General features: G+C 44.8%; 1 protein-coding gene across 1 annotated transcript in view; it reads right to left on the bottom strand.

Annotated features, from left to right (window-relative positions):
• The window catches only part of LOC124117036 (protocadherin Fat 4-like), a 30921-nt gene extending 9673 nt beyond the window's left edge, over positions 1-21248 (bottom strand). The window contains exons 1-13 of the mRNA XM_046478716.2: positions 21087-21248; positions 13834-13929; positions 12850-13078; positions 11772-11977; positions 10810-11043; positions 8879-9126; positions 7449-7623; positions 6494-7053; positions 5386-5482; positions 4887-5137; positions 3834-3957; positions 1516-3124; positions 66-1300 (exon numbers count right to left, since the gene is read on the bottom strand). Coding sequence (XP_046334672.2) covers positions 66-1300; positions 1516-3124; positions 3834-3957; positions 4887-5137; positions 5386-5482; positions 6494-7053; positions 7449-7623; positions 8879-9126; positions 10810-11043; positions 11772-11977; positions 12850-13078; positions 13834-13885 — 5020 coding nt within the window. The 5' untranslated portion in view covers positions 13886-13929; positions 21087-21248. The remainder of the gene's footprint in view (positions 1-65; positions 1301-1515; positions 3125-3833; positions 3958-4886; positions 5138-5385; positions 5483-6493; positions 7054-7448; positions 7624-8878; positions 9127-10809; positions 11044-11771; positions 11978-12849; positions 13079-13833; positions 13930-21086) is intronic.
• Between the last annotated feature and the right edge of the window lie 2436 nt (positions 21249-23684).

The raw sequence follows: 23684 nt of genomic DNA, 5'->3' as shown, positions 1-23684 counted from the left end.
AACAGCAGTCCACTTGGTCACGCCGTCACAGATACAGTATTAATTGAACAAATTTAAATACATACCTGTGTTCGAGTCCACTTTAAAGAGGTAGTTGTACGTGCTTTGTATGAGATAATAAATAACCTGTCCATTCAGTCCACTGTCTGCATCACTAGCGGTAACGGTGGTGATGGAGCTGTCACAGACGCCGGTGTAAGCAATCTCTGTGTTGTAGAAGCTGGGCGACATTACAGGGTTGTTGTCGTTGACGTCAGTCACAGTTATTGTTACCGTGGTCGTCGACGTGCGTGGTGTAGCTCCTCCATCAACAGCGAGGATGCTGAACGTGAAACTCGAGTCGGTTTCCCTGTCAACAACTGCTTTGACAGAAAGGTCTCCCGTAGCTGTGCTGATATCAAAGAAAAGTGCAGCTCTCGCTCCTGCTGTAGTTGTCGTATCGATTGACAACGTCACAACGGCGTTGATACCGATGTCGTTGTCAGTAGTACCGATCGTAAGGATGCTTGTGCCGATGGTCGCATTCTCACTCACTGACCCTGAATACGACGTAGCGTCAAACACGGGATCATTGTCATTAAGGTCAGTGATGGTTATTGTCACATTCGTGCTTGCTGATCTGATAGGAACGCCATTATCGGATGCCCTCAGCCATATGATGTAAGTGTCCTGTGTCTCTCGGTCAAGGCCACCGTTTGTAGTTATCTCCCCTGATCCGCCATTTACGCTGAAGTGAGTGTTATTTCCCCGCCAGAAGATGACGAATTCATACCCTACAGCTCCATTCGTGCCTGTATCAATGTCAATGGCGGTTACATAGTTTACAGTAGACCCTGCCGGAACGTTTTCTGCAATGCTAAACGCGTAAGGAAGATTCTGGAAAACGGGGTCGTTGTCGTTGACGTCGCTTATTGTAAAAGATACTGTGACGACGCTAAGTAGAGGGCTGACTCCGTTGTCAGTAACGGTGACAGTCAACGTGTAACTTGGAGTCACCTCCCTGTTCAAGGCTTTGCTAAGTTGCAGAATGCCTGACCTTGACTCGATGGCGAAGTCGTTGGTAGGGTCACCGGCGGTGATAGCGAAGGAGAGCTCTCCGTTACGGCCGATGTCGGCATCTGTTGCTGCTATGGTGTAGATAATGGTCCCAACTGCAGTGTTCTCGGGTAGAGTCTTGGTATAGGTGCCGGTGATCGCAGGCGCGTTGTCGTTCAGGTCGACAACGTTGACGTTTAGTGTACCAGTGCCGACGTTGGGTCCGACGCCATTCTGGTCTGTAGCTGTCACTGTCAGAACGTGGCTGAAATTCAATACAACATCATCAAGCAGTTTCATCTCCATCAGCTATTTAATGATATACACTTCTACCTAAGGATGGTTTGAGACAGATTATTTTTCAGTCAGCGCTTAAAGGCATACACATTTTTTAAAACATCTATCATGTCCATTGAACAATTTCATTTTTTTCAAACACAACTCACTCACTCACCCACTCAGGTTTGCAAATGTACTCACCTATCGACTACTTCTCTGTCAATGGCAACAAGCGTGGTAATCTCCCCTGTTGTTGAGTTGATCGCAAAAAAGGTGCTGGTGAGACTGTATGTAAAAATACCGTTACTATTGGCGATAGAGTCAGCGTCTGATGCTGCCATGGTAGCCACTGACGTTCCTATGGCAACGTTTTCATCAAGATCAACGGTAAAATTTGACGGAGTGAATATAGGCGTATTATCGTTCAGATCGTTGAGGGTTATCACCACCAAAGTCGTGGCACTGTTTGCCGTAGGGGTTCCTCTGTCAATAGCCTGGATGACTAGGTTATAGGTTGTCTTTGTCTCGTAGTCTAAAGCCGCGATTGTTGTGACGTCGCCAGTTGTCGCGTCAATAGCAAATGTCGTCTGCCCGTCACCGGAAGTGATGGAATAGTCGATTTGACCGTTTGTTCCCGTATCAGCGTCTGTAGCAACAATCTGAGCAACTGACGTGGTAGTGGCAAGATTCTCATCAACAGCGATGTTGTATACGTTTTGGGCAAACTGTGGGAAGTTGTCGTTGACGTCGTTTAGATCGATGTAGAGCCACGTGGTGTTTGTCATTCCACCTCCGTCCTTCGCCTCTAGGGTCAGGTTGAAGAAGGTAGGAGGGATGTCGTAGTCCAGTTGCGACCACACCAAGATGTCCCCCGTCGTGCTGTCAATCACGAAGCTGCCAGCGGGAGTGTTGCCGCTGATGATGGTGTAATTCACAGTTCCGAATGCTCCAGAATCGGCGTCACTTGCTATGGCTGTTAAAACTGTACTTCCAATAGCAATAGACTCATTGATTGTGATAATTTGGTTTGGGTTTGTGAAAACTGGAGAGTTTTGATTGGCTGGCTGGACGTCAATGACCACACGAGCTGTGTCCGTCAGGGGCCCGGCGCCAGCGTCTGAAGCTTGAATAGTGAGGTCGAATGTTGGTATTGTGGCGTAGTCGAGGTTCTTCCCTGCTGCTATTCTCAAATCAGCACCATTAAATTCAAACACACCTGTGAGATCTCCAGCGATCACCGTGTAGGTCAGCGCCGAATTACTGGCGAGATCGTCATCAGTGGCTGTTACCGTCAAAATGACCGACAGTGCAACTGACGTTTCAATAGGACTTGACGTATAGAAACTAGGGTTAAATATGGGGGAGTTGTCGTTGGCGTCTCCAACCGTCACTGTCACTGACGTCGTCACCATCCTCGACGTCCCAGACCCAGCAACGTCGTCAGCTGCGGTAACAGTGAGGGTATACGAGTTAACCAGTTCTCTATTTAGCTGCTTGGCAAGGGTTATCTGCCCCGTGGCCTCGTCTATAGTGAACCTGCCCTGACTGTCCCCGACGGTGATGCTGTATCTGACAGTGCCGTCTAATGCGCCCTGGTCGTTGTCCGTCGCCGTCACCTGTACGACGTTGGTCCCAATGGCTGAGCTTTCAGGAACAGTAGTTGTGTAGGCAGCCGGAGCAAAGACAGGATCGAACTCATTTACGGGAGTGACCAACACCTTGACCGTTACATCTACAGAGTTGGGCGTAGCGCCGTTGTCGACTACGTTTACGTTCAGCGTGAACTCCCTCGTGCCCTCGTAGTCGAACGCTGTAGAAAACAATGGTATCGTTTAAGTGCCATTTATCAGTGCCTTGAATTAAGAATGTTCTTTAAGTAAAAATCGTGTCGAAAGTAAAAACAGGAAATATTTAGATAATTAATGTTTGAACTTTTTTTATCACTTCTTTATTATCAAATATTTTCCTATATTTCCCTCATACACTGAGGGACAAAAGAAAGTATACCGAGTTTGTTTTTGATAATTGAAAACTGTTGTTAGATTTAACCATCACTCATTCCTGTTTCAGTTTGTTAAAAAAGGTAATATGTGGCCGAATAATTTTGGTTTTGCTTCAATGAAGACGGGGGTAAGAAAATTTAATGGCCCATACTATGTTTGAAATGTTGTAAACTTGTGCCGAAAAAAGAATATTTATTGATTTTCAAAGATAAAATGTCTAAGTCAGTCAGTTGTATATTATGCGAAACATTTTTTTCAATTTCTAAAAGTTTTCAATGGAACTAGGACTGTATTTACAACCATGTAAAAGAATTCTTTGAGAGCTGACTAAAAGTGTATAGATTTGTAGATATAATATCATCGCTAAATTAATATATTTTCAAGTGAAAATGAGCTATAGTTTCTTATGTTCCTCAGGTGAACCGAGAGGGTAAGGTTATGATGATTTTCGAAATGAACTGTCACACATGTCCTGAAAACCTTGAAACAATGGTACACAACTGTGTTATATCTTACGTGTTGTTGTAGTTATCTCCCCTGTTGTAGTGACGATGCTGAAGAAGACGGGGATGTTTCCGCTTGTGATGGTGTAGCTCAGGATGTCGGCGGTGTCCGCGTCTGTGCACGTTATTGTCGTCAACTACAACATATGATGGGCTTGATCAGGTTCCACGGTGTTTAGCAGTGCTGGCGTTTTTCCTGAAGTCGATCTATTAAGTACCAGTGGCAAAAGTATATTCAGAATATTTTCGGGATGTTTCTAAATTATTCAGACGAATGTTTGCAAGTGGTTATCCTTGTTATTGAGGCACTAAACTACGAAAGTAAATTGTTTTACATATCTGAATAAAATTGTATGATGAGACACCAATTTAACATATATTTGTTATAATTGAATACATAGAGGAACAATGTCCAAAATAAACTTTGGCATATTGTTATGTGTAAAACAAGCGTAATAATTTAATAAGTCAATGTCAGGGATACACAATTCAAATGATTTTCAATATCAATAAAGTAAATAAATGGAAAACAGTTTGTGTCACAAATTCGTGAAAAATATAGAATAAGATTATCAAGCTAAATAAGCTTAATGACCACTTTCAAACGATACTATTTGCCATTAATGACTCATTTTAAACTTGGCCTCCATTCAAAGATTTATCATCCAGAGAATGTTAACATTTTTACACGTCGCTACAAGTTACATGAAAAAGTATTAGATGTATTATATTAACATACATTTATCCGTATGCAAGATGTGTTCTCTGTGGTTTTGAAACATTTACTGCAATCAACACCAATGTCACTGACCAACTTTTACAAATATGGAAACGTCATAGAACAAACCAGATGACGTCACTATTGAACGTGACGTCACTATCCCTATCCTATGACGTCACCTAACAACGGGCGTGATAATGGCCCGTCGTCAAGCAATATGAGGGCATTATCAAGTTACAGTGGCCCGCTCATTTTTTGATAACACGCGGGCGGTTTAATGATAATTCTATCCATTTTAGCTATAAAAATTAATATATGGTGTTCTCTGTGGAACGCAAAGTGTACCGTAGTTGCCGCTGTGACTGCCTCTGCCATTGACTGCGTGATGAAGTAAGAGGGGCACACTGGAGCGTTGTCGTTGACGTTGGTGATGTCAACAGTGACGGTCGTCGTCCCGATCAGCGCCGTCGCACCTCCATCTGTCGCTGTCACCTCGAGAAGGTACTGCTGTGGCCCCGCATCGAAGTCCAAAGCCGCCTGGGTTCGAATCACGCCCAGTGTTGGATCAATATTAAAGGCTGTGCCGGTATTGCCATCTGGTGAAGAAACATGCTCATGTTAAAGTTAGTTTGTAATGTGTTTCTTTTCTTGTGGTCGGTTAAAAACATGTGATTGTAAATAAGGTCGGTAAGACACTCAAGGAACTTGAACCATTCATTCACCAGGGATAGATAATCTTTATCTCCGTCGTAACTCGTGGATTAATCTACAATATATGAAACTGGCCAACAACCGCAATTAACTAACCCGACACAGTAGTAAAAATAAAACAACACTGTTTTACTTGAAATGGCGTATGTCAGCGTCCCATCAGTGCCGATGTCGTTGTCCGTCGCCGTTACAGTTGCAACAGACGTCCCAACACCAGTATTTTCGGGTATCTGATAACAAATATCAAAGTCTAGGTAAGAATAGTAAACTATACATCGTTGTGAGGTGTCCATGTGCAAGTCCAAATATGTATACAGGGATTGCGTGCTGTTGTTATATGGCAGTGGAGACTTGTCGGTTTATTTGCTGTCATTGTCAGTGGTAGCACATGATTGAAGTGGTAGTAAAATACCGAGTGCTGTCAGGGCGACAGGGTGTGGAATTCAAGTTATCCGCCCCTGGTTGTTTTCGAACATAGAAGGTGAGGTGAAATTGGGTTTAACGTCGCGTCCAAGATTATTGCACTTATATAGCGACGTGCATGCACGTGTATGTGTGTGTGTGGCTGCTTGTACTAGTCCGGACTGATGCCGATTTATAGTGCTAGCTCACTGAGATACCATGCCGCATGATGCAAGTGATACGAGAGGTGGAATCTGATTGACCCATAGGAGAGGCTTAGAAGGGACATAACTCGTAATAACCACTGGTGGCGCTACGATCGAACCCAGAAATTTCAGCCTAGTTAGACAAGGGTGGAAAGTGGACTTTTAAAGTCAGTTAACTCTCTTGCCTCGGGAAGATGCCATATAAGAGCAACAAGGGGGCGCTTTTTCGACCCAAGTGTCTTATCTACTTGCTAAGTGAGGTTTGATACCGCTTTGGACACCGAATTCCAGTCAGCTTCCAAAACGTTTCTGGTTTCAAGAACGGAGAAAGGCCTGTTTCATGATATTCGACAGTGACATTATTTCTAGGATCTGTTACTTATTCTTTCATCCACGTATTTGACCCATATGCATTGTACTGCCTTTTTGTAAACTGAAACTGTGTGTTTCAACATAATTGATTGATTATTCATTGAATTTATTTATTTATTTTTTATTGATTTCACAATTTTGTTCGGTACGTACCAAGGTTAATTTTGGCGTTTGAATTACCTTTCCACGTTTACTACTCGTGGAAAGGATATTCAAGGAATTCAAGTCCCGCAGATTTCTACCGATTCTTGCATTACGTACCGACACGGTGGAAGCAGGGGAGGGCGTGTTCATGACGGGTGTGTGTTGGTTGACGGCAGTGACGGTGACAGTGACGTACGTCGTCCCCGTCAACTCGGGTGTCCCTCCATCTGTCACGATGACGGTCAGACTGTAGGAGCCGGCGTCGTTTGTCGGTTGGTCCAGGTCGATGGGACTTGCAAGCTGAAGCTGTCCTGGCGTCGTGCCGCTGAACTCAAACTTTGCCGGTACAACGTCACCGCCGGTGACTGAAAAGGTCAACGTTGACGTTGCGTCGGCGTCTGACGCAACGAGCGTTAAGATGGATGTCCCAGCAAGGGAACTTTCAGGTATTGATCCAGTTAGAACGCTGGCGGCGGTGAAGACAGGAGCGTTGTCGTTGACGTCGGTGATAGTAATGGTGAGCGTGTCGTCAACTGATCTTGCTGGTGTCCCACCATCTGTTGCCCTTACAACCACAGTGTAGGATGTGACGCTTTCTCTGTTAAGTGTCGACGCTGTCGTCAGCTCACCCGTTGCCGCATTCAAAGTAAAGATGCCTGTTACAGCTGCCCCTGCGACTGAACATTGTGACCATAGTTGTTATGTTATACATGGTTGGGATTTTACCAAAAAAAAATACACTGTCCCCGAACATTCTTGAAATATTCTTTTTGCTTCAGACATTGTTGCAATGTGTTTTCTTTTTATAAACTCACGCTGACAGTTTTAATTTAAAAAATATCTGGCCACGCGTATATCTGGTTTTGCAGTTGCGGCTGAAAAAAATATTCTAATCTCCAGAAAAAAACCTCAGGTCCCTACCAAGAATATCAAATAATCGGTCATTTGTCATGATCGGACCTTATATAACATTCAAAATCATAATTAATTGTACCTGAAAATTATAAAGGAGTCCTTTTGTTAATCATATACATGTACGCCCATCTAGTTTTATAACCAGTCACACACGTACTTGGTGTAGTTGAAACGAGCTGGTATGTGAGGGCTCCGTCAACTCCAAGGTCAGCGTCCGTGGCTGCTATGGTAACGATGGAGGTCCCAAGGGGAGATGACTCCGACACGGGGAAAGATGTACCCGCGGGTACATTAGTCCCCCAGACTGGGTCGGCCTCATTCACAGCAGAAACCTGGAGGGGGCACAGTGCAGCTTATTGTCTTAATAACGTTATGACTTATCAGCCGAATAGGGACGTGATATATATTCATTAAATCCGCTGTAAAACAAGTAAAACTCACAAATTTAATATATACGTAAAACACATTTAGCTGCATATTTTACCATATTAATGACGCCAAGAACGGTCTTACAGTATACAACACAATCCATTCCAATGTGTTACGGCGGTCTGGTGGCCAAGTGCCTAAGGTGTTCGCTCTTCACATCGATTAGCCGGGTTCGAATCCCGCAGTAAAACGTCATAAAGTCGTGGTACTGAAGCAGTTTCGCATGCGATGATGGACTAAAAAGAGCATGTACGTCTTGTTTATTCTAGCCTAAAGGGTTGTTACGTTTCTGTTTGAGATGACAACGAGCTGTTATTATCAGAATAATAAACGTAAGTATGAGCACTAGCCACATGAACTCGATGATAGCGTGTATGGCATAATATATTCGTATAGATGAAAACACACCCCTATACACATATAGACAAGGAGTGACATCTTTGTCCTTATTCAAAATTTCGCACTCGGTTCGAATCACACCTCGATATCGCATGAAATATGAATGTCACATATTTCAATATATTGGCACCTGCTATATAAACCATAGGCTACACAGTCGGGATGATCTGTGGTCACCTTACCTCGTATTTATTTTATCACAACCATCAAATCTCAGATCTAAGCTTCGCCGCTGAGGTAAACAAGAAAAAGGTGACCGGAAATTACGGCGCAACACGGGCTTGAACTCAGCGAACGTTTCTGATTGGTTAAAATAAAGAATTATCTTGTAAAGGTAGTAGCAGCATGAGCGGCTGTGGTCGTAGATATAGTGAGTGAATATGTTTCCTGCCGCTTTCAACAGTACTCTAGTTATACGACACGGCGTGTCAGCTTGATGTGGAAGGAAAGCCCGAAGTGATGCAGGTCTCAGACGTTTACCACTTCGGTGAAACCCACGAGCACAGGAATGGTACTGCCAAAACTAGAAACATAATCGATGCGAACCGGGATTCGAACCAACTAGGGATCGCAGCTCTGCACAGCGAATCGCGGCGCCTTAGACGACTGGGCCACCCATGACCCTTACGTTTAAATGAGGACATTGCTGGCAGGGTAATCGTGGACTACTACGTTCACTACTTTGGTAAACCCCACCTAGATGCAGATGTAGTAGAACAGTTGTCATGGTCGTTGTTGCAGCAGGGGCTACATACACACCTGCACGATGACGGTGGCCGTGCCCGTCTTGGGGGTGCCTGTAGCGGGGGCGTCGACGGCGTGAACGATGAGGGTGTACGTTGACTTGGTCTCATAGTCTAGGACTGTGGCTGTCGTCTGAATGGCGGTGCCAGCCAGAGCAAACTTTTCGTTGGGGTTGGCGTCGTCACCGCTGAAGATGGTGTATGTGATGTCACTGTTGGGTGTAGTGTCGGCGTCTGTGCACACGAGACTGGCCACATCGGTTCCTACAAGCAGAATACGGAGGACGTCAAGTGAGTGAGTGAGTGAGTGAGTGAGTTGGGTGAGTGATGTTAAAGTGGATAAGAAATCGAGGAGCGTTTCAAACTACCTCATGGTGAACGCTTTATTGCATTATATGATGTTACGGGTAAAGGAAGAACGATGTAACGGGTAAAGGAAGAACGATGTAACGGGTAAAGGAAGAACGATGTAACGGGTAAAGGAAGAACGATGTTATGGGTAAAGGAAGAACGATGTAATGGGTAAAGGAAGAACGATGTAACACGTAAAGGAAGAACGATGTTATGGGTAAAGGAAGAATGATGTAACGGGTAAAGGAAGAATGAGGTAACGGGTAAAGGAAGAATGATGTAACGGGTAAAGGAAGAACGAAGTAATGGGTAAAGGAAGAACGATGTAACGGGTAAAGGATAAATCATGTAACGGGTAAAGGAAGAACGATGTAACGGGTAAAGGAAGAACGATGTAACGGGTAAAGGAAGAACGATGTAACGGGTAAAGGAAGAACGATGTAACGGGTAAAGGAAGAACGATGTAATGGGTAAAGGAAGAACGATGTAACGGGTAAAGGAAGAATGATGTAACGGGTAAAGGAAGAACGATGTAACGGGTAAAGGAAGAACGATGTAATGGGTAAAGGAAGAATGATGTAACGGGTAAAGGAAGAATGATGTAACGGGTAAAGGAAGAACGATGTAACGGGTAAAGGAAGAACGATGTAACGGGTAAAGGAAGAACGATGTAATGGGTAAAGGAAGAACGATGTAACGGGTAAAGGAAGAATGATGTAACGGGTAAAGGAAGAATGATGTAACGGGTAAAGGAAGAACGATGTAACGGGTAAAGGAAGAACGATGTAACGGGTAAAGGAAGAACGATGTAACCGGTAAAGGAAGAACCATGTAATGGGTAAAGGAAGAACGATGTAACGGGTAAAGGAAGAACGATGTAACGGGTAAAGGAAGAACGATGTAACGGGTAAAGGAAGAATGATGTAACGGGTAAAGGAAGAACGATGTAACGGGTAAAGGAAGAATGATGTAATGGGTAAAGGAAGAACGATGTAACGGGTAAAGGAAGAACGATGTAACGGGTAAAGGAAGAACGATGTAAAGGGTAAAGGAGGAACGATGTAACGGGTAAAGGAAGAACGATGTAACGGGTAAAGGAAGAACGATGTAACGGGTAAAGGAAGAACGATGTAATTGGTAAAGGAAGAACGATGTAATGGGTAAAGGAAGAACGATGTAACGGGTAAAGGAAGAACGATGTAACGGGTAAAGGAAGAACGATGTAATTGGTAAAGGAAGAACGATGTAACGGGTAAAGGAAGAACGATGTAACGGGTAGAGGAAGAATGATGTAACGGGTAAAGGAAGAATGATGTAACGGGTAAAGGAAGAACGATGTAACGGGTAAAGGAAGAACGATGTAACGGGTAAAGGAAGAACGATGTAACGGGTACATTAAGAACGACGTAACAGGTAAAGTAAGAATGATGTAACGGGCACATGAAGTGCCATGGAATATATTCACGAAGAACCGTGTTACAGATAAATGAAGATCGGTGTAACGGGTAAGTTAAGAATGATGTCACGGGTAAATCAAGACTGAGTAATGTTACGGGTAAATAAAAAATGAAGCACAATGTTTTGAAGTAAGTATACCTGTGCCGGTATTCTCTGCAACACTGCCGTAGATGGTACTGGGTGAGCAGACGGGTGTGTTGTCGTTGATGTCGTTGACGGTGACGGTGATCGCCTGCGACGCAGTGTTGCCCCCGCTGTCGGTCACCTGCACGGTGATGGAGAGGCTGGTGATACCGGCGTCATAGTCGATCCGGTCCCTGATGCTGATGGCTCCGGTGGTCGCGTCAATTTGGAAATATGCTGCGTCCGGACCTGTACGAGACACAGTGACCATGAGTGAGTGAGTGAGTGAGTGAGTGAGTATGGTTTTACGCCGCTTTTAGAAATATTCCAGCAATATCACGGCGGGGGACACCCGAAATGGGCTTCACACATTGTACCCATGTCGGGAATCGAACCAGGGTCTTCGGCGTGACGAGCAAACGCTTTAACCACCAGGCTACCCGACCATCAGGCTGTGGCTCTCTAACCTGCCGTGTCCTATTAAATATTTCTCTTATTACTTTTTTTTATTGACCCGACAACAACCAAATTTCAAATTGTTCAATAAAATAAAAAAAAGATTTCTTTTCGTCTCGTCTGAATTTAGTAATTAAATTAATGTGAAAACACGTCAATCAACGGAGGAAAGTGACCCGCTGACCCATACTATATTTCTTAAATTTATTTTACCTCGACAGACATTGGTTAAAAGAGATAAATAACTCAAAACATTTTAGAACTACTTATTTTTATTTCGACAACCGACCTAATATGTTTCGTGAAATAAATCCGTTGATTGGGCAATTTAACGATAAAGACCTATAACTTAATTTATTCACACAATAATCCATTTCATGAAATGAATAATCATTAATGGTAATAACAGGTGCTGGAATTCTAATTTCACGATCGATCAATATTTATCTTGTGGAGTTACGACATTAATGCCACTACCCAATCGGTTTTTTTAAACGGGGTCCGGATGTTAACTCACTCACCCAGCAGACTGTAGGTGAGGACATCGCCGTTAGCCGTCTCTACGTCGGCTACGGTATATCCCACCGTCAACGTCGTCCCCACCGCCACCTCCTCATCTGTCGTGGCGGTGAACGTCCCCGTGATGGTCGGGGCCTCGTCGTACACGTTGGTCACGATCACTGTGAGCGTGACGTCAGTTGGCGGAAGATCGGCGGGATCAGTAACCCTGGAAATTTGGATAATGATTTGTTTAAATTTGTAAACTCTTCACTGTTGTCCAACATGTTTTTTATGAAGTATACCCTGCAAAAGTTTAAACTCACTGAAATAAAAGGGCTTATTTATTATATCCGTTGCGAAAAATGATGACAAGTACGTATATTTGAAAGTGAGACAGTTACGCACGTAAAAGTGAGTGAGTGAGTGAGTGAGTGAGTTTGGTTTACGCCGCTTTTAGCAATATTCCAGCAATATCACGGCGGGAGACACCAGAAGTGGGCTTCACACATTGTACCAATGTCGGGATTCGAACCCGGGTCTTCGGCGTGACGAGCGAACGCTTTAACCACTAGGCTACCCGACCGCCCGAGTGAGTGAGTGAGTTGGGTTTAACGCCGCTTTTAAAAGCGGCGTAAAACCATACTCACTCACTCACTCACAACATCGTCGAATAAATACATGGCCTTTTCTTTATGCGCAACAACTTTAGTTTATTCTTTGTACGCCGTTTCAGAGCTACTCCTAGCTCCTTTATCAAGTGAATGCTTAGTAAGTGCATTGATTTTATATATCATGCTGTTAATCTCATTTAATCTCAATTATAATGCTCTCGAACTATAATATTTGAAAGTCAATTTTCAGTGCCTGTGACCCCTTTTCGGAACGTTCTACGATTAGCCATGTGTACGTACGCGTTACAACACGTGTTGTTTAAGAAGTTAAGAGATTCCAACTGAAGATTAGATACAAGCGCTCGGCTCCACATTAAAATACTGCAAAAGAAACAGGCGCTAATTAAAACTTATAACCAATTATTCCGAGCACACCCATCACTAAACACCGACAGCTGGCGCGTCCTACACCTATAGATACACTCACGTAATGGTCAATATATGTGGTCCTGGGGCCGTTTCAAAGTCCAGAGCAGAAGCCACCTGCACTGACCCCCCTATGTTAACGCTGAAGGGAGTCCCGGCGGGGGCCAGGGCGTACGTCCATGTAGCTGTAGTCGGTAGGACGGTGAAGATTACTGTCCCCGTCGCCGTGTTCTCCGGGACGTTGACGGTGCTGCTACCGTCAGGTAGGGGCGATGTGACCACGGGGGACCCTGAGAAGAACGGACATGTATTTAAACTGTTGGATTTGATTAAGATCATAAGAAGGCATGTGTTGTGCTGACAATCATATATCACAACAAGGAATATTTCTTCGATCACCACTTCAACATACAGTGAACGTCCAGAGAATTGATTCACCTTAGGACGTATTAATCCCTATCAGGATATTTCCAGCCCACACATCCCCAACTCTAGTCCCGACCCCCGAATATCAAATAGTCAGGCATGTAAAGTTCGTGGTTTGTACTGCAGAGCTGCGTCCCTTGGCACGCCAGATACCTGTGATTGTGGGTTCGAATCCCGGTTCGCCCCGATTATGTTTCTAGGTTTGTCAGCAACATACCCGTGCTCGTGGGTTTCACCGAAGTGGTAAACGTCTGAGACCTGCATCACTTCGGGCTTTCCTCCCACATTAAGCTGACACGCCGTGATATAACTCGAATACTGTTAAAAGCGGCGTTAAACCCAACTCACTCGTGGTTTGTACACACCTTACTGTGTTAAACGTCTATTACCTACGTCACGTTGTATAATTGAAATATTGTCACAGGGCTGAGCGTTGAACCTCACCCATTCAGCCACCAAACATTTTATTACAAAATCAGACGAGCCCTCGTTAGCATTATCTGGGATATAGAAGTCACCTAATTGTCACTTAAACATATTTCATAGTTAAAAGTAGTGATACACACAAAATGAAAGAAAATACTTAAAATGACATCCGAATTGTTCAGTATGCACTTACCATAGGTCTCCCATATCAATAACGCCCATAAATAGAGATATATTCCTTTCATTTTCACCACTTCTTGTCCAAGATTATTAGCACCACAAGGTTAATCTGTAAGAGATATAATAAATGTAGTTAGCAACATGAAGACTTACGTGTTTGTAAAATTAAAAAAATATCGTGACTCTTACCTCCTTTGCACATTAAAAAACCCAGTTAATATTACGACAATAAAAGTGTAAATACTTGTATTCCAAGTAAGAGTCTGTCACTAACACTGATGGGCGAGCAGTTAACGGTGTCTATGATGTGAATGATATCGCCCCAACCCAACACTGGAGGTCGACTGTCATTCATCCGAGTCAATACACTCCCATATCAGAAGGGTCTGGGTTGCCCTGATAAGTGAAAGTGTTTTCTCAGCAATTGTTGACGTCAATCAAATCGGCCGTCGCCTTTCTATACACTTGTATTGCCGTTCCTGGTGCAATTAATGAAGTAAGCATGGACTATATGATTAGGTGATATTAACATGCTTATAAGCCTCCTGACTTCTTGCTTCTATTATGCTTCAATATTGCATTCAACAACATTCAGATCCGCGTTATTGAACAGTTAATGGTTCTTTGGAGGGCCAGCCATGCTTCTATGACGGGTTGTCCTGGTGTTGACGACTTGCTCCTTGATCTGGGACCGACATATCGTAAATCACTCTGTGGGATAGGAACCATTGAAGCAGAAGTCAATTAGTACTTGTTGATTTAAAGAATGTTATGATAGCTTGAATAATAAACATCTAAATAACAAAAATAAGTGTGATCAACATACACCTGCTTGCGTAGGTATATACAAACAAAGGTAAGGCGACGTCAAGGCCAACAGTAATTAGATTAAGTACAAATACATCTATCTAAACCGATTAAGACTTGCTATCTATATTATCGCATGGTGTATGCAGTGGACACTGGGTCAATCCTTTTGTAAGGGACCTTCTGTTTAGTGTGCTGTGGCGTTGGGAGAGAGGGGTGAGAGAGTTCTTACATACAAGCTATTTTATTCGGTCACCGCTTCAAAACACGTACATCTTTTTGCATGCCGATCAATTGTTTTGTCCTCAAACATTTATTTTTCAGGACATCCATCATGGTCAGAATCCATGGCAGAGGACAAATGTTTTGTTTTTCTTTTTACAGGTAGTTTTCGACGTATCAAACAATCCCATACACATGCTTAGACAAACATGATCAACTGTGGACCGTCTCTTCCCCGAAATATCCACTGAAAGAGATAAACAAGGTGTACTGAGGACATGGTCTGGTCCGTATATCCAGAGACCAATAAGAGGCAGTGAGGACAATCTCTGCCCAGTATATCCACGCGGAGACCAACACGAGGCAGTGAGGACCATCTCTGCCTGGTATATCCACGCGGAGACCAACAAGAGGCAGTGAGGACCATCTCTGCCTGGTATATCCACGCGGAGACCAACACGAGGCAGTGAGGACCATCTCTGCCTGGTATATCCACGCGGAGACCAACAAGAGGCAGTAAGGACCATCTCAGCCCAGTACATCCACAGGGAGACCAACACGAGGCAGTTAGGACCATCTCAGCCCAGTATATCCAAGCGGAGACCAACAAGAGGCAGTGAGGACCATCTCAGCCCAGTATATCCACAGGGAGACCAACAAGAGGCAGTGAGGACCATCTCTGCCCAGTATATCCACAGGGAGACCAACAAGAGGCAGTGAGGACCATCTCTGCTCAGTATATCCACAGGGAGACCAACAAGAGGCAGTGAGGACCATCTCTGCCCAGTATATCCACAGGGAGACCAACAAGAGGCAGTGAGGACCATCTCTGCTCAGTATATCCACAGGGAGACCAACAAGAGGCAGTGAGGACCATCTCAGCCCAGTATATCCAAGCGGAGACCAACAAGAGGCAGTGAGGACCATCTCAGCCTAGTATATCCACAGGGAGACCAACAAGAGGCAGTGAGGACCATCTCTGCCCAGTATATCCACAGGGAGACCAACAAGAGGCAGTGAGGACCATCTCTGCCCAGTATATCCACGCGGAGACCAACACGAGGCAGTGAGGACCATCTCTGCCTGGTATATCCACGCGGAGACCAACAAGAGGCAGTGAGGACCATCTCTGCCTGGTATATCCACGCGGAGACCAACACGAGGCAGTGAGGACCATCTCTGCCTGGTATATCCACGCGGAGACCAACAAGAGGCAGTAAGGACCATCTCAGCCCAGTACATCAACAGGGAGACCAACACGAGGCAGTTAGGACCATCTCAGCCCAGTATATCCAAGCGGAGACCAACAAGAGGCAGTGAGGACCATCTCAGCCCAGTATATCCACAGGGAGACCAACAAGAGGCAGTGAGGACCATCTCTGCCCAGTATATCCACAGGGAGACCAACAAGAGGCAGTGAGGACCATCTCTGCTCAGTATATCCACAGGGAGACCAACAAGAGGCAGTGAGGACCATCTCTGCCCAGTATATCCACAGGGAGACCAACAAAAGGCAGTCAGGACCATCTCTGACCCGAAATCTGACCCGTATATCCATGAGGAGTTGGGGGTAGATATGTAAAGGATAAAACACGCCCCCAAGGGTTTGGGTGAAAATGTAAACACGAGGCAGAGAGACAAAACCGATGGCCCGGAGGCCCGGGGTTTTGTCCCGAGGCAGAGTGTTTACATTTTCAACCAAACCCGAGGGGAAGTGTTTTATCTGTCATATAAATTGACAGAAAATACGAAACACTTTTTCATGACAAAATTTTATTTGGGTATTTTGTATTTTGATAATTGTAATGCAGGGAGGAGGGAAACTCAGAAACGAATACACCCAAGCACATGCGCGGGCATCAGACTTTCCATGATTTGCACGTGCTGGAAGTTCGCGATTAAAGTCGTACACGTGGGACGGAGGATGGAGAGAGGAGACGGCGATGATTTTTGTGTATTTGTCGTTGACGTAAGTGATACGAGTTTTACTTAAAAATATAAAATTGTGTAACGAAAGTGTAAATTGCACCTAATTTTACAGACCACATTCTGACCATGAGTGAAATTCAAATTGTAATGACCCAGATTGGATAGTTGATCCGTGAAATTCTGTAATTTAAGAATATTCCTTTTTTCCATGAAGGTCACAAGAGCGAAGCTGTGCGAAGCTACAAACGTACATCGGACGTACAGAAGGCTAACATGTCTGACATCCTGTCAAATGCACCTAAGCGACTTCAGTCGGAGACGGCGACAACTGCATCGGAAGGGACAACCGGGTGCGTGGTAACGGCAAAGACGGCGACAACCGAGTCGGTGAACAAGGACCAGGCACATGTCGTGTTCAATGTTACAATCTCGTAAATGTAACGATTGGTGTTTCAAGTGAATAATAAAATTTTGAAACTTGTTTTTTTGTACTTTATATATTGCTTTAATGCCCGGGAAATTATGTCTAATATCCCTGATCATTCTATAGAATAACCCGGAGAGTAGGGACATTCTATAGAATAACCCGGAGAGCAGGTTATCTTGGGAAAAGAATACCCTCAATAAACAACGACAAGCTGCCACTGGAGGTTTATATGTAGTGGGGTAGTGGGGACAAGCATGGTGTACTGACGGAGGACGAAATCTGACCCGAATATCCATGCGGCCAGGGGGGTAGGGGGGACAAGCATGGTGTACTGACGGAGGACGAAATCTGACCCGAATATCCATGCGGGTAGGGGGGTAGTGGGGACAAGCATGGTGTACTGACGGAGGACGAAATCTGACCCGAATATCCATGCGGCCAGGGGGGTAGGGGGACAAGCATGGTGTACTGACGGAGGACGAAATCTGACCCGAATATCCATGCGGGTAGGGGGGTAGGGGGGACAAGCATGGTGTACTGACGGAGGACGAAATCTGACCCGAATATCCATGCGGGCAGGGGGGTAGTGGGGACAAGCATGGTGTACTGACGGAGGACGAAATCTGACCCGAATATCCATGCGGCCAGGGGGGTAGGGGGGACAAGCATGGTGTACTGACGGAGGACGAAATCTGACCCGAATATCCATGCGGCCAGGGGGGTAGTGGGGACAAGCATGGTGTACTGACGGAGGACGAAATCTGACCCGAATATCCATGCGGCCAGGGGGGTAGTGGGGACAAGCATGGTGTACTGACGGAGGACGAAATCTGACCCGAATATCCATGCGGCCAGGGGGGTAGTGGGGACAAGCATGGTGTACTGACGGAGGACGAAATCTGACCCGAATATCCATGCGGCCAGGGGGGTAGGGGGACAAGCATGGTGTACTGACGGAGGACGAAATCTGACCCGAATATCCAAGCGGCCAGGGGGGTAGTGGGGACAAGCATGGTGTACTGACGGAGGACGAAATCTGACCCGAATATCCATGCGGGCAGGGGGGTAGTGGGGACAAGCATGGTGTACTGACGGAGGACGAAATCTGACCCGAATATCCAAGCGGCCAGGGGGGTAGTGGGGACAAGCATGGTGTACTGACGGAGGACGAAATCTGACCCGAATATCCATGCGGCCAGGGGGGTAGTGGGGACAAGCATGGTGTACTGACGGAGGACGAAATCTGACCCGAATATCCATGCGGCCAGGGGGGTAGTGGGGACAAGCATGGTGTACTGACGGAGGACGAAATCTGACCCGAATATCCATGCGGCCAGGGGGGTAGGGGGGACAAGCATGGTGTACTGACGGAGGACGAAATCTGACCCGAATATCCATGCGGCCAGGGGGGTAGGGGGGACAAGCATGGTGTACTGACGGAGGACGAAATCTGACCCGAATATCCATGCGGCCAGGGGGGTAGTGGGGACAAGCATGGTGTACTGACGGAGGACGAAATCTGACCCGAATATCCATGCGGCCAGGGGGGTAGTGGGGACAAGCATGGTGTACTGACGGAGGACGAAATCTGACCCGAATATCCATGCGGCCAGGGGGGTAGGGGGGACAAGCATGGTGTACTGACGGAGGACGAAATCTGACCCGAATATCCATGCGGTCAGGGGGGTAGTGGGGACAAGCATGGTGTACTGACGGAGGACGAAATCTGACCCGAATATCCATGCGGGCAGGGGGGTAGTGGGGACAAGCATGGTGTACTGACGGAGGACGAAATCTGACCCGAATATCCATGCGGCCAGGGGGGTAGGGGGGACAAGCATGGTGTACTGACGGAGGACAAAATCTGACCCGAATATCCATGCGGGTAGGGGGGTAGGGGGGACAAGCATGGTGTACTGACGGAGGACGAAATCTGACCCGAATATCCATGCGGCCAGGGGGGTAGTTGGGACAAGCATGGTGTACTGACGGTGGACGAAATCTGACCCGAATATCCATGCGGCCAGGGGGGTAGTGGGGACAAGCATGGTGTACTGACGGAGGACGAAATCTGACCCGAATATCCATGCGGCCAGGGGGGTAGTGGGGAAAAGCATGGTGTACTGACGGAGGACGAAATCTGACCCGAATATCCATGCGGGCAGGGGGGTAGTGGGGACAAGCATGGTGTACTGACGGAGGACGAAATCTGACCCGAATATCCATGCGGCCAGGGGGGTAGGGGGGACAAGCATGGTGTACTGACGGAGGACGAACTCTGACCCGAATATCCATGCGGCCAGGGGGGTAGGGGGGACAAGCATGGTGTACTGACGGAGGACGAAATCTGACCCGAATATCCATGCGGCCAGGGGGGTAGGGGGACAAGCATGGTGTACTGACGGAGGACGAAATCTGACCCGAATATCCATGCGGCCAGGGGGGTAGGGGGACAAGCATGGTGTACTGACGGAGGACGAAATCTGACCCGAATATCCATGCGGCCAGGGGGGTAGGGGGACAAGCATGGTGTACTGACGGAGGACGAAATCTGACCCGAATATCCATGCGGCCTCGGGGGTTGGGGGGACGAAATCTGACCCGAATATCCATGCGGGCAGGGGGGTAGAGGGGACAAGGAATACTGAGGACCATGTCTGCTGGGGTAAATTCACGGGGAGGCAGACAAGGAGACTATTCTTTCATTATGTTTACTTGTTCACAGGTTGTGGGTCAGAAACGACTGAAGTAAATAAGAAATAAATAAGCGGGATGGCAACCAAGGCAAGTTATCTGGAACGTGCCACGATAATTAGAAATGATGTCACTGACATTATCATATATCAAATACATGTAAATATGATATGTGATACAGGATTCTAATCATTTTTAGAGGGGGATATTTTAAACATCCGCGCCATGGTACTTATATTTGAGATTCTATCCGACTTTGACTATAAACAACCGGAGAATACAGTATCATTCACTAGTGGCAGTAATTGTTCAGTAAAAAAATAAATAAAAAATAAAATACAAATTGTTCAGTAAGGTATAATAAGGGCCCTTTCAAGAAAAAACCTTTAAAAATTGTGATGGGAGTTATGAGATGTGTTCATATGAATCAGATGTAGACTTTGCTTTATTAAACGTGAACTTGAAACGACACTAAATGTGTAAATAAAACTAAAAAGTGTTGAAAAAAAAAGATTTTCAGGTTTTCTGGAAGCATTTTGTGTTATTTGAACTTGAACAAGCCTTGCAACCAAGATGATTTCCTAAGGAAATGTAGATAACACCATTACAAACATATAATGCTTGTGTCACGGACTTACTGTGTTAGATTTAAGCTTAAAGTTATACACCTCAGCCCTTTTAACATATTTAACAATTTTTGTGTATGCTAAAATCGAAAAAAATCACGTGTAAGTAGAATACAAACTAGTTGTCAACCATATGGACATGTCTGAAAATAGTCATACCAAGTTTTCTGTAATTTAAAAGAAGGCAATTCCAGTGAACCAAACCAAGCCCTTATCCTTCCTCGTGCTTGCATAGAAAATATGTGTAACAGTAACAGGTTTTACCGTTACTATACGTACCTCTCATAACAGTTGTTTTGTTAGTTCAAAAGAATCGGTTATATAGATTTTGTGGTTAAATAGCTGTAGCATCGCTTACTGTGGCAGGATACACCATTCACCCAATCAATTTTAGTTCAACAAAAACAAGATGTTACACGTCAACGTTAGTCGATCGTGTGGCATTTGGTACAAAGTAAGCATGTATGTATAAACGGGCTTTGTTGTTATATGTACATGAATATATTACATACATTTTGAAACTACATAATTCTGAAGGAAAAATAAATTGTTATTTTTTACCGTGCTCGTTTGCTGAATAAGTCCCATGCAGTGATCGCGGTGCAAGTTCTTTACTATCTATGAAGTTATTGCATAGTTGACGGGATTCAGAGGTCTGTGGAGTCCATATCTCTGTGTTTACCTACACCAAGACAACACGAACTAAGCACCTCCTATAATCCACTCCCCTCGTTAACCTACCCTCTCACAGCCCGATATATAAGACGTCGACACAAGGCGATGAATAGTATTTCTCAAGTGGGTCTTTTCTTACAGAGAAAACTCGACTCGCAGTCTCGAGAGCAAGCAGCCTACAACAAACACGAACCACTTTACTTAATCAGCGAACCAATCTCCAAATCTTCTGTCACGCTTTGCAAGTCATTATAAATTCATTTTCACATTTTATCAAAGTAAATATTATGTATCTCTGTCAATATTCTTATCAGGTTCAGGCCGTTTCCGTCAGAACTAATCTTGGAATATTAACTGATTGTGGCAACACCTAGTTTTAGGGGAGCGGGTGTATTATTGTGTTAACCGCGAACCGTTCATTTATTGAGCAGTGCTCACAGGGAGATGAATGGGGGAATATAGAGCGACCAGATGAAGGATCACTAATACCATCAGCACATTTCAAAGCATGGGTTATATTTACGAGATTCAATCCTAACGTCAGCCAAAGTATTTTCTTGAATATATATATATAATATTGATTATTTGCAGTATCTAGTCGTGCCATCGAATCCCAGGTTCGTTCTAATAAGGGCGTTGAGGTAGCCTAGTGGTTAAAGCGTTCGCTTGTCACGTCGAAAACACGGGTTCGATTCCCCACAAGGGTACAATGTGTGAAGCCCATTTATTGTGTCCCCCGGCGTGATATTGCTGGAATGTTCTTAAAGCGGCGTAAAACCATACCCACTCACTCACTCATTCGTCCTGATAATGATCTAATCGTCAGCAGGGGGTAACGTTGGTGATGGGAAAATTAGTGTTTTTATTTGTCCCAAAATTCCGGAAACGCTGCTTTTGAAATATTTCACAGTGTGTCCGCATGGCGAGGGAAGAAAAACCGATTCAAAAGACAATCATATGTTCTTGGACTCAGCTATGCACAGCGAATTGTAGCGTCCGCGATTACTTTGCCACCAATGTCCTCATTTAAACGTAGGGTTCATGGGTGGCCCAGTCGTCTAAGGCGCCGCGATTCGCTGTGCAGAGCTGCGTCCCTTGGGCAAACCTATAATTGTGGGTTCGAATCCCGGTTCGCCCCGATTATGTTTCTAGGTTTGTCAGCACCATTCCTGTGCTCGTGGGTTTCACCGAAATGGTAAACGTCTGAGACCTGCATCACTTCGGGCTTTCCTCCCACATTAAGCTGACAAGCCGTGATATAACTGGAATACTGTTAAAAGCGGCGTTAAACCCAACTCACACACTCATTTAAAAGTAAAACTATTGCACTTGTATTGTAATCGTTTAAAATACTATTGGGATATTATGGCCAAAGCTGTGTCAAAGCGACTGATTCAGGACAACCTCTGTCTGAATGAATGCAGTATTTAATTCCAAAGTATGATTGCCATGTAGTCATGGTAAGGCCTCGTACGTGTGTGCTTTGTGTCTAATCCATTTGATGTTTCACAAAACATACAGTAAAGTACGGTTATACCGAACTCAAAGGGACTACTAATTTTAGTTCGTTATAACCGTAGTTCGTTACAAGCATATATACAGCATAGCTACAGCAAGTAGTCGGGACCAAAAAAGTAAGTTCGTTATATCCGTAAGTTCGTTATAAGCGTGTTCGTTATAACCGTAGTTTACTGTATGTTTAAATCAAATTGTATAGCTTTAGGTGAGTCTCTGGAGTCATTCTGAATCAATAACAATATAACTCCTAAATATTGATTCTGAATAAACTGAATAAATCCTGTGAAAATACTGAATCGTTATACGGAAATGAATCGATGATTTATCGAAGAGAATAAATAGTTGCACTGAGTTAATTGTTTGACCTAATATGGTTAATCACACATTTGCTGAAACGTTCTTAAAATATGATTTTTTTACGAAAGTCACCTCGCCACATTGAATGATTTTACTCACTGCAGTCGTCGTTCGTCGCCTTCTACGAAGACAAAGAAATTTCGTTTTGGTCACGTGAGCAACGTGGTCGCTTGTACTGTAAACACAAAAGTAAACAGGCTTGAACTCAATCGCCATTAAACATAGTCTTCTAAATCCGATTTAAGATATGGATTACATGAGTAATATACCATTCGATGTAATAGACTTGCGGTGTCATCCTACACCACAGATGTATATACAATTAAACAATGTATAACTTGATACACACTTTACACACAATATTCTCTGACTAATATCCTATCCTATTGGGTATCATTAATCCGAGGACCGCCTCCGTGGTCTAGTGGTAGAGCGTCCGCCCGGAGAGCGGAAGGTCCGGGGTTCGATTCCCGGCCGCGTCATACCAAAAGACGTTAAAAGATGGTACTTGTTGTTATTGGGGTATTCATGTTAAACTGCGGCACGGTATCTCAGTGAGCTAGCACTAAAAATCGGCATCAGTCCGGACTAGTACAAGCAGGCACACAC

This window comes from Haliotis rufescens, unplaced genomic scaffold (assembly GCF_023055435.1).
Source record: "Haliotis rufescens isolate VD_foot unplaced genomic scaffold, xgHalRufe1.0.p SCAF_45, whole genome shotgun sequence".
Taxonomy (NCBI): domain Eukaryota; kingdom Metazoa; phylum Mollusca; class Gastropoda; order Lepetellida; family Haliotidae; genus Haliotis; species Haliotis rufescens.
Note: the sequence above shows the minus strand (reverse complement) of the source record. Positions and strands in the feature narration are given on the sequence as shown.